This window comes from Mus pahari, chromosome 1, assembly GCF_900095145.1.
Source record: "Mus pahari chromosome 1, PAHARI_EIJ_v1.1, whole genome shotgun sequence".
Lineage (NCBI taxonomy): Eukaryota > Metazoa > Chordata > Mammalia > Rodentia > Muridae > Mus > Mus pahari.
This window is the reverse complement of record NC_034590.1, coordinates 167386492-167401194: the sequence shown is the minus strand read 5'-3', so window position 1 is coordinate 167401194 and position 14703 is coordinate 167386492. Positions and strand designations below refer to the sequence as shown.

The 14703-nt window shown below is 47.5% G+C and overlaps 1 protein-coding gene across 1 annotated transcript in view; it reads right to left on the bottom strand.

Moving 5' to 3' along the window:
• Nucleotides 1-14703, bottom strand: part of Habp2 (hyaluronan binding protein 2) — a 34188-nt gene that overhangs the window by 4438 nt on the left and 15047 nt on the right. Inside the window, exons 3-10 of the mRNA XM_021215460.2 lie at nucleotides 9582-9692; nucleotides 6802-6909; nucleotides 5628-5744; nucleotides 4749-4868; nucleotides 4114-4285; nucleotides 2961-3058; nucleotides 1697-1952; nucleotides 567-709 (exon numbers count right to left, since the gene is read on the bottom strand). Coding sequence (XP_021071119.1) covers nucleotides 567-709; nucleotides 1697-1952; nucleotides 2961-3058; nucleotides 4114-4285; nucleotides 4749-4868; nucleotides 5628-5744; nucleotides 6802-6909; nucleotides 9582-9692 — 1125 coding nt within the window. The remainder of the gene's footprint in view (nucleotides 1-566; nucleotides 710-1696; nucleotides 1953-2960; nucleotides 3059-4113; nucleotides 4286-4748; nucleotides 4869-5627; nucleotides 5745-6801; nucleotides 6910-9581; nucleotides 9693-14703) is intronic.

Sequence of the window (14703 nt, the reverse complement as noted above, 5' to 3'; positions counted from 1 at the left end):
GAAGGAGAAGGAGAAGGAGAAGGAGAAGGAGAAGGAGAAGGAGAAGGAGAAGGAGAAGGAGAAGGAGAAGGAGAAGGAGAAGGAGAAGGAGAAGGAGAAAACCCATATTGTGGATGGGTCAGGGCACAGCATCACAGACCTGAGCACCCAACAGCCCCCTGCCTCTGCACCCAAGCACCTAGTAGGTGCCACACAAGTGCACATACACATTGTGTCACAACACACAGTCAGCTGGAAGCTGTGTAACAGCACCCCCATTTTATGGAACAGAAAACCAAGGGTCAGGAAGATGACCTGAATCCTAGCTATTAAACCGGGGAGCTTTCCATGATATAATATTCTTCACACCTCTTCCCCTCAATTGAAAAGTTTAACCCAATTGCCAACAATGCTATCATACACTCCCAAGACATAACAAGCTTTGAAATAAATTATCTACATTACAGGATCCCCCAAGGGATACAGAGCAAACTTTTCCAGGGAACTTTCTATAATCAAACCCCAGATTCCTATCTGTGGAGAAATCCACCCAGGGTAAGACCCAGAGGAGACTGGGGGATACTTGCCAATGTCATTGTGGGGAATCTCATCTTTTTCATTATACTGACTGTATTTCAGTATTTTTTCCACCCTGAAGGTCTGTTCATGGGATTCGGTCTTCTTCAGGTCCTGGTCTCCTAGTACAACTTTTAGATGCTTGGTGTTTATGCTACAAAGTAAAATAAGATGCTCAGGAAATTGCCCTGAGATGACAGAGGAAGGAGCTATGCAGTCTAGGAAGCCATGTGACCTTGGTAAAGTGCCTGGCCTTCGGCTTCAGTATCCTTATCTGCAGTTCTTTGCTCCCTTACAAAACTCTGTGTTCCAGATAAGACAATGCACGGGAATTTCTTCATCAGTGGATGGAGAGTGAAAACATACACTCATTTTTCGTGGGAGATCTCTTTTTTTCTCTGGGCTTGGCTAAATGTCAGCCACTGAAGTCTTGAGCAAGTCTGCTGTAATTCATGAGTAGACGCTAATGTTCATGTGTCTAATTTCTCTTGGGGACCACACTGGAATCCCAGAGGATAGAGCAGACCGGAAGTTATGCAGGCTGCCTCTCAAGCCAGGGCTCATGAGACCAGCCCTGACCATGAACTTAGAGAATCTGGAAGAGATGATTTCTCAGCTCCCAGAAGTCACCGGAGGTGCAGAAGAGAATGCCTGACCCGGAGATTCAATGATGATAATGGGTCATTTTGCCCATTCAGGGTAGACCCTAGAGGCTCGGGAAGAAGACAGAGCTGAATTCAGTCTCACTCACCGGCCTTCTTTCCACAAGACTTTAGTTAAAACATTAAACTTTCATAAAACCCAAGTCTCCTATAAAAAGGAAATAACTATATATCTTTCCTTCAATATACATACTAAATACTTGCTACATGGAAAGACCTCTGTAGTGAAGGCAACAGGGATGTCCCAATTCACAAAACACACAAACCCTGCCCTCTCTTGGTAGTTAGCTATATATGGTAGACTTCATGGAACAGCTGTGGTAAGCCGTGGTAGCTATATCCACTCTCATTTAAGGCTCTGCTCTTTCCCCTCTGGGCATTTAGCCCCAGTCCTGCCAAAACTTCTGAGGTGTCACTTGGAGGGGAGAGAGCCTGTTTGTACCCCAGTCACGTGTTCTCCCTTCCCCATGGATACCTACTCGGTACAGTGGGCTGCAGTGAGCACCCAGCAGGGGTGGATCAGGGCACCCCCACAGAAGTGGCCTTGGGGCATGGAGGTGGTCAGCGGCAGTGAGGTCTGCAGGGACACCTGCCACGGGTGCTTGCCCGCTGTGCTCTTAAAGCCCCCGTAGATACGCTTGACTGTGTGTTCAGCTACCTCCGTCTTCCCGCAGGACTCGAACCCTGGCAGCTCCATCACAGGCTCCAGAAGGCTTTCCACTGGGTTAGGAGTGTCTGTAGGGCACATGAAGATAAACCACACAAGCTGTTCCTTTGGAGGACATAGCTGGAGTCATAACTCTGACCACAAGCTGGTCAAATGCTCAGAGCCGAGAGACGGCACACCTTCCATATGATGTTTGGTGAGTGACTGAGACGTGTTGGATGGCTTAGGTAATATAAAGCAACTTCATAGAATTGATGTGAAAGACGTTGCTTTTATCCATATTTTGAAGCACATTACTCCTAGGATGTACAAACATATACGAAAAATATACACACCCATCGTGGACATGCATATTATGTCATTATTAATGCATGTTTTCAGGCTTTTTTTTTTTTTTTTGGTATATTAGGGGAGGTGGGAGATTCATCCAGAAATTTGTGGCAAGCAGAGAGTGTAAGGGTTATACAGCTACAACCTTGTTCTCTTCCTTGAGAGTGTACAGAGGGAGATATAACACCCAATTCAAGAGCTCAAGGGGGCTTCTCGGAGAAAGGAATGCTTGGGTCAGTTTTCAAAGAGTGGTTAAAAACAAACAAAAGCAGATATGAGATTGAGCATTACAGAGAGGTACCCATAGAATAGCGCTGAGTGTGTGAAACAGAGAGAGACTCTCTTTGGTCAGATAGATTGAAAGAACCCACGTTCTTTCAGGTGTGGGTGGAGCAGTGGGCCAATGAAGCTTGTCAGAAAGAATGAGAAGCTCACCTTCAGACCATAGCTCATCCTGAGAGGCCACAGGGCCCAGCCAGTGATGGACATTGTCCACCTGACACACACAATGTATGATGCTGAGGGTACTGACCTGGGGTTAGGAAAAAGGGTTTGAGATCTAACCTGAGATGATAGAAGTGTCCAGGCTAGCTCATTGTCCTGAGGGCTGCAGGAGACTGGGAAGAGTGGTATGTTTGTTTGTGAAGTGAGAGTCAAGGGTGGGAGTGGTCAAGCACCAGGACTCCCCCAGGATTGCCCAGGGCCGCCTGTCTCCTCCCCAGGCCCTGTAGGTAGCACGGACTCACCAGGCACTGGACAGACTGTGACATCACAGTATTCCCATTTCACCTTCTCACTGTTCACCTTGACGAAACACCAGGGTTTGTGGTCTCCATCTGGGTTTCTAAAACACAAAATTTAAGTGACTGACCATCAAGGCTTGGAGGCCTTCACATCACAGAAGCACCCTGAACCAGAGGATACCCGGTCCCCACACATCTGAGAACTATTCACTGAATCCTCCAGCAGGTTAGCAAACCTTGGCATACAAGCATGCTCACAGATGTTGGGCAAAATCTTAATGTCAGGAAGAGAATCCTGAGGACCGGAAAGTAGTTGTCAAGCAGCGTGCTGGACCATGGGAGACATGAAACCTAGGAGAAGCAGGATTCCTACTGAAGAGCCTCACTCAATGTGTTTAGGAAAGTGTTACAGTCAGTCAGACAGACAGACAGACAGACAGACAGACAGACAGACAGACAGACAGACAACGTGAGAGCTGGCCACAACCTCTGAGTCCCAAGCATGAGAATCCTTTGGGAAGTTGTCAAAGACTTTCTCCATGAAGATAGTGCCACAAGAAGGCATCTCCCAGCAAGCATTAAGAAAACAGAGGTAGGATGCTGTGTGCAAAGAAGACGCCCTTGCTTGTGGGCCCAGCGCAAAGACAAGCAAAACACCCTCACTCTCCGTACATAAATCTCGCAAGTCATTGACCTTGGTTAGACTAAAGGAAGAGCTGGGAACCCAGAAGTTGTCTGGAAACAGATGACTCGTGAAGTCTAATCCATTCCCTTCTCAGCCTCTCTCTTGATGGCAAGTGGCTCCATGTGATTCCTTCTGCCACAGAATCCCAGAATTCATGTGGAAGGTACTATGTCATTTCTTGGTTTTTGGTTTTCTTTTTTTTGCCTCACTTTTCTCTTTTTACCCTTCCTGGGTATTTGCAATACTCTGTGGTGCTGAACTCCCCCACCATCACCATCCCACCCACATGAAATGTGCATTGTTAGTAAGGAATGAACTTTGATGTGCACGAGGCCCTGAGACTAGGGGAGTTTTTATTGTTATGTTATCTGAAGTAGGATGATCCCCCATTCAGAAAGAAGGCTGCTGACTTGCAATTGGTTTCAAAGTCAAGCAACCAAGACGGGACCTACAGGAGGTAGTAATTCGTACCTGCAGAAGTTGTGATCTGCGATCCCGTGGGTCTCCGCATCCTCCATAAACATGTTGTAATTCTCCTGCAAGAGGAGGTGGGAGTTCCAGTAAAGGCATGGGTTCTGGTTGACTGTCTTACTCACTTTGCCTCGGTAAGAGTAGCCATCGCCGACATAACAGTCGTCCGGACCTCGGAGAGAGCAGGCCGCCTATGAGAACGGTCAGTCATGGACTTTTTGCCCAAAATTAGGGTTCGTGGGGGGGGGGATATCAGATGGGTCACAGGACTGGGCCTGATCATGTGTTATCTCTAGGTTTCATCATAGAGCTCCAGAATGTTCCATATTCAGTCAGAATTAAAAATATGAAATCCTCCAGTTTGGGAAGGTAAGTGCTTACAGAACGACTAGGGGAGGTGGGAAGGGGCCCTGGGGTGGTCTGGGCGGGGGTTGATTTGCAACACCACACCCCAGACCATCACTTCTTTGGCAGGGAGCTGATGGGCTCTGTGCTCTGAGGTTGGACTACTGGAGGAACAGAGCTTGGGAAACCCTGAGCCATGTGTGTAGGAGACATTTGGACAGAAAAGGCGCCGGCGGCGGTCTCACTTGTCCCAGACTCTTCGAAGGTGTGGTGGTAGTGAAGAGCCATACCTATTTCACAGAATCGCCCCTTATACTGGTCTGGACAGGCACAGCTAAACCTGGATCTCCGCCGGTGTCGGGAGCAGACGCCGCCATTTTGGCAGGGATTTGGCCTGCACGCCGGAAGCACTGTGAAAACAGGAAGTGGGACCCAGAGGGCATGTTAGGAGGAGGTGTAACACTCTGAATGGTGGCACTCCTCCGGGGTCATCCTCTCCTAAATGACGGAACACCATAGGGCACAGACAGATCATCGACACCCTGGCAAATGTCACAGAAAGTATAGACCAACATGCATAAAGCCAAATGGATGGAGGACACGCAGCAGAACAAAGCCAAACATCCCCTCTCCCCAAAATGTAAGGGTCACAGAGTCCTTACAGACGGATCTGGAAGTTCTCAGATAGTCTGATCTAGGTAGAAACTCGTCTGTGGCCCTTGAGAGCTATAGTGACCATGAGTAAGTTAACCACCTCTCTGAATTTTAGGTTCTTCATTTATGAATTTCTTTCTCTCATAGACAAAAGTAAATTTCTTGGGATGGTGTTCCTACCCATAGCAGTGACTCAGTGTATAAGTCCCCCATGCAACCCATCTCAGGAAAAAAAATCAGTGCCTAAGAATCAACTTTCAAACTTCCAAGGTGAGTGTGTGTGTGTGTGTGTGTGTGTGTGTGTGTGAATACAGATTAGTGAAAATCTCCTTGAGTTCCTCAGGGAGGATTCCCTTTGCTAAGAATCCTAGCAAAGAGGATTTAAAAGGGCTGTGTTGGATGCCACAAAAACTTCAGACACAGTTCTACCTAAATCCATACAGTAAGAGGCAGACACCGTAGGCACAGGTTAGAGCACAGAAAACTTTCTGCACAGAAGAGCGCCTGCCACTCACCTTTGACGCAGTCTGGTCCTGTGTAAGGGTATTTGCAGGCACAGCGATAGTAGGGAGGCTTCTGGGTAATGAGGCAATCGCCATGGACACATGGGTTGTCCTTGCACTTGTTTTGTGCTGTATGAGATACACAGAGAAGTGGAGAGTGGGGGTGGGACATTACTTGTGGGCTCATTTGACTTAAAGGGACACCTGCTTAGCTTAATTTTGGAGGTGGGACAAGCTGTCTGTATCTGTGGCTTTGTTCACAGTCTTGGAATGCCAAGCTGCCCCTGGGAAAGGATTTCCTCTTAACCTTGGGTTCTGGCTGATTTTTTTTCCCCATCCTAACATACACTCAGATAGCTGTTCACACCTTCATGTTCACACCTTCAACAGGCAGTTGTGATCTCTGCCCCTTATTGCACGTATTTGATTTTCTAGTTTTGGCCATTCTCCTGAGATGTGAGGCGAGGGGCAACCAAAGGGTGTGTTCTCCCTGATCTCAGTGACCGGGTGTTGTCGGCTGTGTTCCCATTGATCTCAACCATCTCCTGAAGGACCCTAAGGGTCAAAATGGAAGGAATAGGTGGGAGGGGCACAAAGGCCAGCGGCCATGATGAAGCTCTCTGAACTTATCACTACCTTTTCTCCTTCTTTTACCTCGGGAGGTGACCCTCAATTGCAAAGAACCCCAGCTCCTTGCCCGTGTTTCTAGTCTCACTCCTATGCAGCCCTGCAGGAGTTCTAAGTGCAGACACTAGGAGGGTAGTAAGGCAAAGAGCCCAGGAGTCAGGCTGGCTGCTCTGGTTTCTGCCTATATCCTGACCTGGTCAGGAGCAGGTGTGCAGCTCCTGTGCACCCTGCTATCAATGTGGGCCTTATGTGCCTTGGGACATTCCTGTCATCATGTTTGAGGATCACATGAAGTTAGTCTAAGAGCAAATTTCCCATTTTCTCACCCTTTCTTGACCTCAATATTCTTCTCTGCGGAATGGGACCATCAGTCCCATGTCATAGTGTTGGGGGCAGGATACACGCGGATGCCACCTGTGGCCACACAGAGCCTGATGCCACCGAGCAATTATAACCTCTGCCCCAGGATCACCCAGTGCTTTCCCGTCACCTTTGCATGGAGGCAGGAGGGGGTCACGGTTAACCCCAGGGGACGAAGGAGGCAAAGCGGTACGCTCACCAGTCTGGCACCGGCTCCCCGAGAAGGGGGCTGGGCAGCTGCAACTGAAGGTATCCCCTCTGATGATACAGTCCCCGCCGTGTTCACAGGGGTTGGACTGGCATGGATCTAAGACACAAGGACAGAGGTCAAGGTCAGAGAGGGGGAATCCAAAGAGAAGACCCACTTCTCACCTAACGTCGGCCTCCTGCCCCAAACAGGAGATCAACAATGGAACTGTTGCTCGGACAAAGGCAAGAACTGTATCATCCTTCGAGATCAAGGGCAACCGCAGTCACATGCCGGGGAGAGGAACGCGGGCGAGTAAGAGGGGAGGCAGGCAGACACAATTGAGACTGTGTCCCTCAGCCCCGCTTTGGACCCGGCTTTCTCATTGAGAAAGTCCCCTTCCCCTTGTGAGTGTTTTTCCCCTCCCACCTCGCCAGGAGTACATTGGGGTCTGTCTCTGATGCTGAAGGCATTTCACAAGCCTGGAGACCTCCCCTACTTCCAGTGCCCAGGGGTGGAGGTCAGGCAGAAGTGTGCAAAGCTAACCCACCCCTCACGAAGCCCATGCTTTCTGAACATCAGGAAGGAAGAGCAAAGGCAAGAGGGTGACAGAGAATTGACAGCTCAGAGGAAGTGACCCGGTGGCCTTCGTCTTTCTTCAACTCCTTGTTCAGTTAGATTTTTGTCATATTTCATCTGTGCCTTTGGCTTTTTCATGGTCGTCTGAATGGATCCTCCCTTGGGGAATTCTTTGTCCTGCGCTCACACTCATTGTTCTTTGGTTCGGGAAGTAGGATCCCGGGGCCTGGCTCCTGTTTTGATGGTCTCTTCTGATGTTCCCCCGGTGCCCTGTATCTTGGCCCTGCCTTCCAGGCCACTTTGCAGTAGCACAGCTTTTTATACCAGCTGCTAAGTGCTTTCTTTCTATGCGTTCTCCTGGCTCAATCACATGGCTTTGCCTGGATCTAGCTTCTTATTTTCCTTTTCTGTCTTATTGGTCAGTCTAAAGAACCATAAACCAAAATGAAGTGTGTGACTACATACATATGCACACACACAAACACACACACACAAACACACTCTCATACACAAACACACAACTACATCACACACACACATACACAGAGACATACTCACCTATACACACAACCACATTCACGTATACACATATATACATACAAGTACACTCACACACACATATGTATATATACACACACAACCACACTCACAAATACACAGATATATACATACATATATACATACACACAATCACACTCATACAAACACATAAAACATACAAATAAATACATATAAACATTCATACAACCACAATAACAACTGTGAAAAGATTCTGAATAAAAAGCTGGGCATGGTAGCAAATATTTATAATCCCAGTGACCAGGAGGTAGAAGCAGGCAGAACTGGAGGTTCATTGATCAGTCAGTGCAGTTTAATCAGGGTAAGTCCTGGCCGGTGAGAAGTCCTATCTCAAAAACTGAGGTAGACATCCTGAAGCTAGACATCAGAAGTTGCCTGTTGTATCTGGAGGATATCATCCTTAGTTAGGTAACCCAATCACAAAAGAAGTCACTAGATATGCACTCACTGATAAGCAGATATTAGCCCAGAAACTTAGAATACCTGAGATACATTTTGTAAAACACAAGAAAACCAAGAAGGAAGACCATCGTATGGATACTTCATTCCTCCTTAGAATAAGGAACAAAATACCCATGAAAGAATATAGGTACAGAGACAAAATTTAGAGCTAAGATGAAAGGATGGACTATCCAGAGACTACCCCATCCGGGGATCCATCCCATCATCAGCCACCAAACCCAGATACTAATGCATATGCCAGCAAGATTCTGCTGAAGGGACCCTGATAATAGCGGCCTCTTGTGAGGCTATGCTAGTGCCTGGCAAACACAGAAGTGGATGCTCACAGTCAGCTATTGGATGGAACACAGGGCCCCCAATGGAGGAGCTAGAGAAAGTACCCAGGGAGCTGAAGGGGGCTGCAACCCTGTAGGTGAAACAACAATATGAACTAACCAGTACCCCCTGAGCTCTAGCTGCATATGTAGCAGAAGATGGCCTAATCGGCCATCATTGGGAAGAGAGGCCCCTTGGTCTTGCAAACTTTATATGACCGACCCAGCACAGGGGAAGGCCAGGGCCAAGAAGTGGGAGTGGTGGGGGTAGGGGTGCAGGGGCTGGGGGAGGGTATAGGGAACTTTCAGGATAGCATTTGAAATGTAAATAAAGAAAATATCCAATTAAAAAAAAAAAGAAGTTGCCTGTTGGGCTCTATATGCACACACATACACGAGCATCTAAACATACACACCCTCCAACATGCACACAGACTCACATATACACATGCACGATCAGGCATGCACACATAGAGATTATAAGTAGCAAAAAGAGAAAGAGAAAGGTCGAAGCCGGGAAGCCAGACGTGTCCGTGCTGGGATGTAAATACTCAAAGCTAAGTTAAATTATTTTGCACCGTTAGGACACAGCTTGAGGTCAAAGACCCAGAACTGATGTTGACCTTGGTCGAGTCTGCTACTCTCTGGCCTCCCTTACTTCACTTGGTACTAGTGATAGGGAGATGCTTCTAATCGCCTTCCCCGTTCTCATAGAGTAGGACTCAGTGGAGGCAGATCCAGTCTGTGGAGCTCTTCAATACCCATTTTACCACGTAGGCCAGAGAGGGGAGAGAAAGGCCCTTGCACATAGCCACACATGAGTCCAGCCACAGTCCCTCCCTCCGGATTGGCACCCACCATCATCTTCGTAGTACCAGTCGGGGTTCTCAGGGGTGGTCTGCGTGGCACTGGGGTCTTCGACTGTGCTGGACTGCTCGTAACTGTAGTAATAGTCATCGGGGGTCCAATCTGCAGGGGCAGGAACAGCACAGGAGACACCCTAGTTATTATTAGGCCTAAGGAAGTCATCCCCGGTTTAGGGGACCACCTCTTCTCTGCGAGCTCGATTTCTTTAAGGAGGAATTGCACATCTTTTCAGCTCTCCCAGTGACACAGGAAGACAGGAGAACCAGGTTTGGTGATGCTTAATTTGGGAGATGCTACGGTCCTTCAAAGCATTGCTGGTATTTGGCATGGTAGCACAATGGAGAAATGGAGAAGGAGATCAAGTCCCAACTTTGCACTAAGTGTGACCTTGACTATGACTACGTATTCTCCACGTCTTAGGTTTCTCAGCTGTGAACAGCAGGAAGCTGTGGTCTCCATCTCTTCACATATCTACACAGGGTCTACCAGGGATGGAGCACATGGTGCTGTCACCGTGAGTGAGTAGGACTTCCCCATGAGACTTCATTAGTCATCTCAGTTTAATGAAGTCCAAGGCACTTGTCACTTTCCTCTTGGATCAAACATCTCTCAGTTGCCATTACAGAGCATTTAACGGACAATCTTTATTGAGCTTTTAGCAGGCCTGTGCTAAATGCTTACAGGTGCCTTCTTATTTATCTTCATAAAGATCAGGGACGCTGGGCCAGGGGTGTAGCTCAGCTGATAGATGGCTTGCCTTTATATGCAGATCCCAGTTCTGCATGAACTGGCTGCGGTGGAGCCCTGTAAATCCCAAATGTCTTAGCTTCTTTCAATGTGCTATAAAACAAAGACACCCCAACAAACCCACTTAAGGAAGAGAGGGTTTATTTTGGCTCACAGGTTAGGGGTACATTCTCCCATGGTGGGGAAGTCAAGGCACCAGGAGTTTGGAGCACTGCTCTCATTGGATTCACAGTCAGGAAGAACAGAGGTTGTCGTGTTGACGATTGGCACTATGGCATCGGAATTTACGAGGTAAAGGCAAAAAGGGATCAGGCATCTAAACCGTCATTGGCTGTGGGAAGTGTGAGGGCAGGCTTGGTACATGAGACCTGTCGCCAAGTAATCTGGAAAGCCTATGCTGACTGGTTACACTGTGCTCTCCGAGGCCCACAGAGAATAGCAATGTGCCCACAGTCCCATGGCTAATTCACAGCCAGATTTACACTGAAGTTTGTCTCAGTGCAACCACCATGTCTTTCTAGGTCAACAATAGTGCTCAATCGCTTTAATAGGTTCTTACTACTACTACTACTACTACTACTACTACTACTCACACACACACACACACACACACACACACACACACACAATCATCCCCACTGAATGTCTAGCCTGCTACTTAGCAGACAACCACATACAGCCCTCAGACTGTCCCTGAACCTTGGTTACCAATGGAGGCAGAGTGCCATGATGCACACAGACAGAAAGTTCAGTTACATGAAACTCTGAGACAAGCAGGCATGTGTGTCTGAACTCGAGCTCTTGGTTACATAGAGTCTTGTAAGATGCTGGAGGCTCTGTGGCAGGTGGATAGAAGTTTGGAACAGGGAGAACATTGAGTTCATTCTGCCTTTTCCAGCTGATTGGGGGATGGCAAGTTGGCACAGGGAGCTGGGAGGAAGCTCTCCAGAGAGACACATGGTAAGGAGGCAGGGCTGAACACCGACACTGGGCTTGAAAGGCAGCCCAATGAGGCAGCGATGGCGTGAAGGACTGCTGCCCATCCAAGCCTGATGACCAATCACACTCCCTCGGGTATCTCCCCAACATTCTGTAATAGTCTTCAAATCTAGGCTTCTGAAAAATCGACTGTTGCTCATGACTGTTTTATATTTTCCATTAAAAATGGAATTTTCTTTTTATTTCCTTTTTTAAATATGCCAACCTTGGTTCCTTGGCAAAGTTTCACCTCATTTATCAGAGTGTCAAGTCAAGACTCTTTGCTTGCTCATTATTTTTCCGTGGCTGCTTTCCCCCACTATGAAAATGTTCCCAGAGGGGGCCACCTTTCTAGGGATGAGGGTCTAGGTTGAAGATAAGACCACAGTCTTCCTGGAGCAATAAAGTTTCCTTCCATAAATATAACAAAGTCGAGAAAGGGAGGAGAAGGTGACAGAAAACTGTTTTTCTGAGTTGGCCATGCAGGTTCCAAACTGACATTTGAAGGGGACAGAGAGTTTATTGCAACACTGATTTATCTCTGTTTCCACTGCTGAACTTATTCTGTTTTCCTTACAGGTGTTTACAGATAAGAGTCTCTCAGGGAACGCATAGAACCCCTCTCAATGGTGCCACGAATTGGAGGGCAGATTGGCCAGTCTTGACTGTGTTACTAAGGATTCCCACTCCACAGTCCCGCTTTGTGACTAGGAAGATGCCCCACTGGCAAAATTCTTTCTACGCAAGCTTGAGACCTGAGTTCAGATATCTGCTGCGCATGTACGTAAGAACATGATGACATATGCCTATAATTCTACTGCTTGTTGGGGTGGGGTGGAGAGGAGAGATCCCTGGAGCTCCCAGCTACTCTTGCTGAATTGGTGAGATTTATGTCCAATGAAAGACTCTACTAAAAATAACTAGATGGCAAGTGATTGAGAATGAAGCCCACCATTAACTGCAATCCTTTACGTGTGTATACACATACAAACACAAATACAAAAATGTGTGTGTGCTTGTACACACAAGTACATGCACACACACATAACAAAATCACATGAAACATACACACTTGTATACATGCACTTGTCATAAACACATGGGCACACACACACACACACACAAAAAACCACACACACATGCACACACCACCCACATATATAAAAATCAAACACACAAATATGTACATATTCACTTACCACTCACACATTTAAAAAGCACGAAATAGAGGAGATGCATTAAGTCTGAGAGTTTGTGAGCGTCCCAAGTGGAGTGGACACAGTAGGTCGTCAGGGAAGGAGAAGCCATTCAGTTAGAGGGCTGCACAAGGACGTTACCAAGGCCTCTCCATATGGGCAGACCCCTACCTCTTCGGTAATGTTGACACTGCATCCCACTGTATGTATGAACAGTAGATAGCAAACCTACAGTGTGTTATGCCAGGTGGTGTTATGCCAGGTGGTGGAAGGCACTGGGGACCACAGAGTGTTACAAAGTTAGACCAACAAGAACAGAATGTGACCTTGTCCTAGAGGAGCTTCCAGTCTGAGTAGCTTTGAGGAGAAAGCAAGATGATGAGTCTGAGAATGGCGTAGGAGAAGAGATGTTGGGTGTGGCCACATGGAAGCCTGGTGTCTTTGCTTTTAGTGCTGGATATTGGATCTGGTGTGAGCCAATCTGATGACATGGATGCCCCAACTCTCCAGCCTCCTGCATCTTTCCTCTCTTACAGCAGGACTTCCTGTTCGTTTTAGCCAGAGATGGTTCATATCCCACCTCTTGGTTCTTTCTGACTTTGAGACTGGCTCTAACCTCCCCTCTCTCCCTCCCTCCCTTCCTCCCTCCTTCTCCCCTGTTCTTCTTGCCCACTCTCCCGGGCCCTCCTGACTCCTGTGGAAGTAGTCTGGCCTATTTTGCCACACGAGTCAACAGCATGCCCAGATGAAGCCTCAGACACAAGAAAGCCAGCCAATAGCAAAATGAGATGCCAGAGCGACCTCTAGTTGATCCAGTTCAGATCAGCTAGACCTGGTCTAGACCAGAAGAACGCAGTCTAAACTGCACCCAAAGAATTAATATCTAAATACACGGTTATTGATGGACATCTCCAAGCTGGGGTCCTGTATTATAATAACAACGACAGATACCCAGGGCTTGATTGACATTGGGTTCCTCATGGGATTGGGTTTAAGATGCAGGGGCGTTCCTCACTAGCCTTGTTGACCACAGGGTATGAATGTCTTAGCTGGAAGCTCTTTATTTCACTCTGGACCTTAACACATCTGTCTGATTCGTTTCCTTGAGCCTTACAAATGAAACTGCCTCTGTCCTGTTCTCCTGCAGTGCCCAGCACAGAGCCCTACATGTCCACCTTGTGTGACAGAGTGACTGTACCCATGTCCAAGCCTCCTTGCCTTCTGACTGGCCCAGCTTGAAGCAGCATGAGGGGTGACCTTAGAAAGAATGTAGGTGAGATTTGTACTTTAAAAAATATCTGATGATCGTCGTACAAGTCTATAAAACTGTCCGTTTTCTTGGTAGAAAGGAACTATTGTCTGACATGAAGCGTGGTCCCGCTCTGGCAGACTGGAGAAAACTTCCTTAGAGACAAAGTTGGTAAAGCGCTTTCCTTGAGAGGAAGGAAACCCGAATTCAGCCTCCAGAATCCACATTTTTAAAATCCTCGTGCCAGGAAGGCAAAGCCAGTGTGACCCCTGGGGCCCCTGGTCAGCCAGCTCAGCCGGCTGTTAGTTCAGGCCTATGAGAGACCCATCTCAGAATCCTCAGAGGGTTGTAGGTCAGGTAGGTTGGCATGTGTGGCAATGAGTATTACTGTGCCTCAAGCACAGGGGTAAGCCAGGGGCAACTCCAGAGGGTGTCCTCTGACCTCCAGCACTGCAACATGTGTGTACACGCATTCATACATACATGCACATGCACGTATGTATAATATGTATAATGTCAAATTATCATCTGACATGAAATATGGTCCTCATTTTGTGCATTTTGTGCAGCACACACAAAATGAGGAGACACACACACATACACACATACATACACACAGAGAGAGAGAGAGAGAGAGAGAGAGAGAGAGAGAGAGAGAGAGAGAGAGAGAGAGAAAGAGATTGTCTCAGGAACTATGCCTGAGGTTGTCCTCTGAAGTCCACAAACCTGCATGCACACATACAAAGACTGCTTTGGGTTTAAATTCAGATTGCTTGAGACTTCCTCAGAAGTGCTGAGTATGGGAGAACCTCAGGAAGAGTGTGACTCTCAGAAGCATTTTACATTAGGTATAAAAAGAAGTCCTGTGGCCTTGCTCCTTTACCAGAGTCTAGCTAGAAAGAACTATGAAGAGTGTTAGGGGTATTCTGCATTAACACAAAGA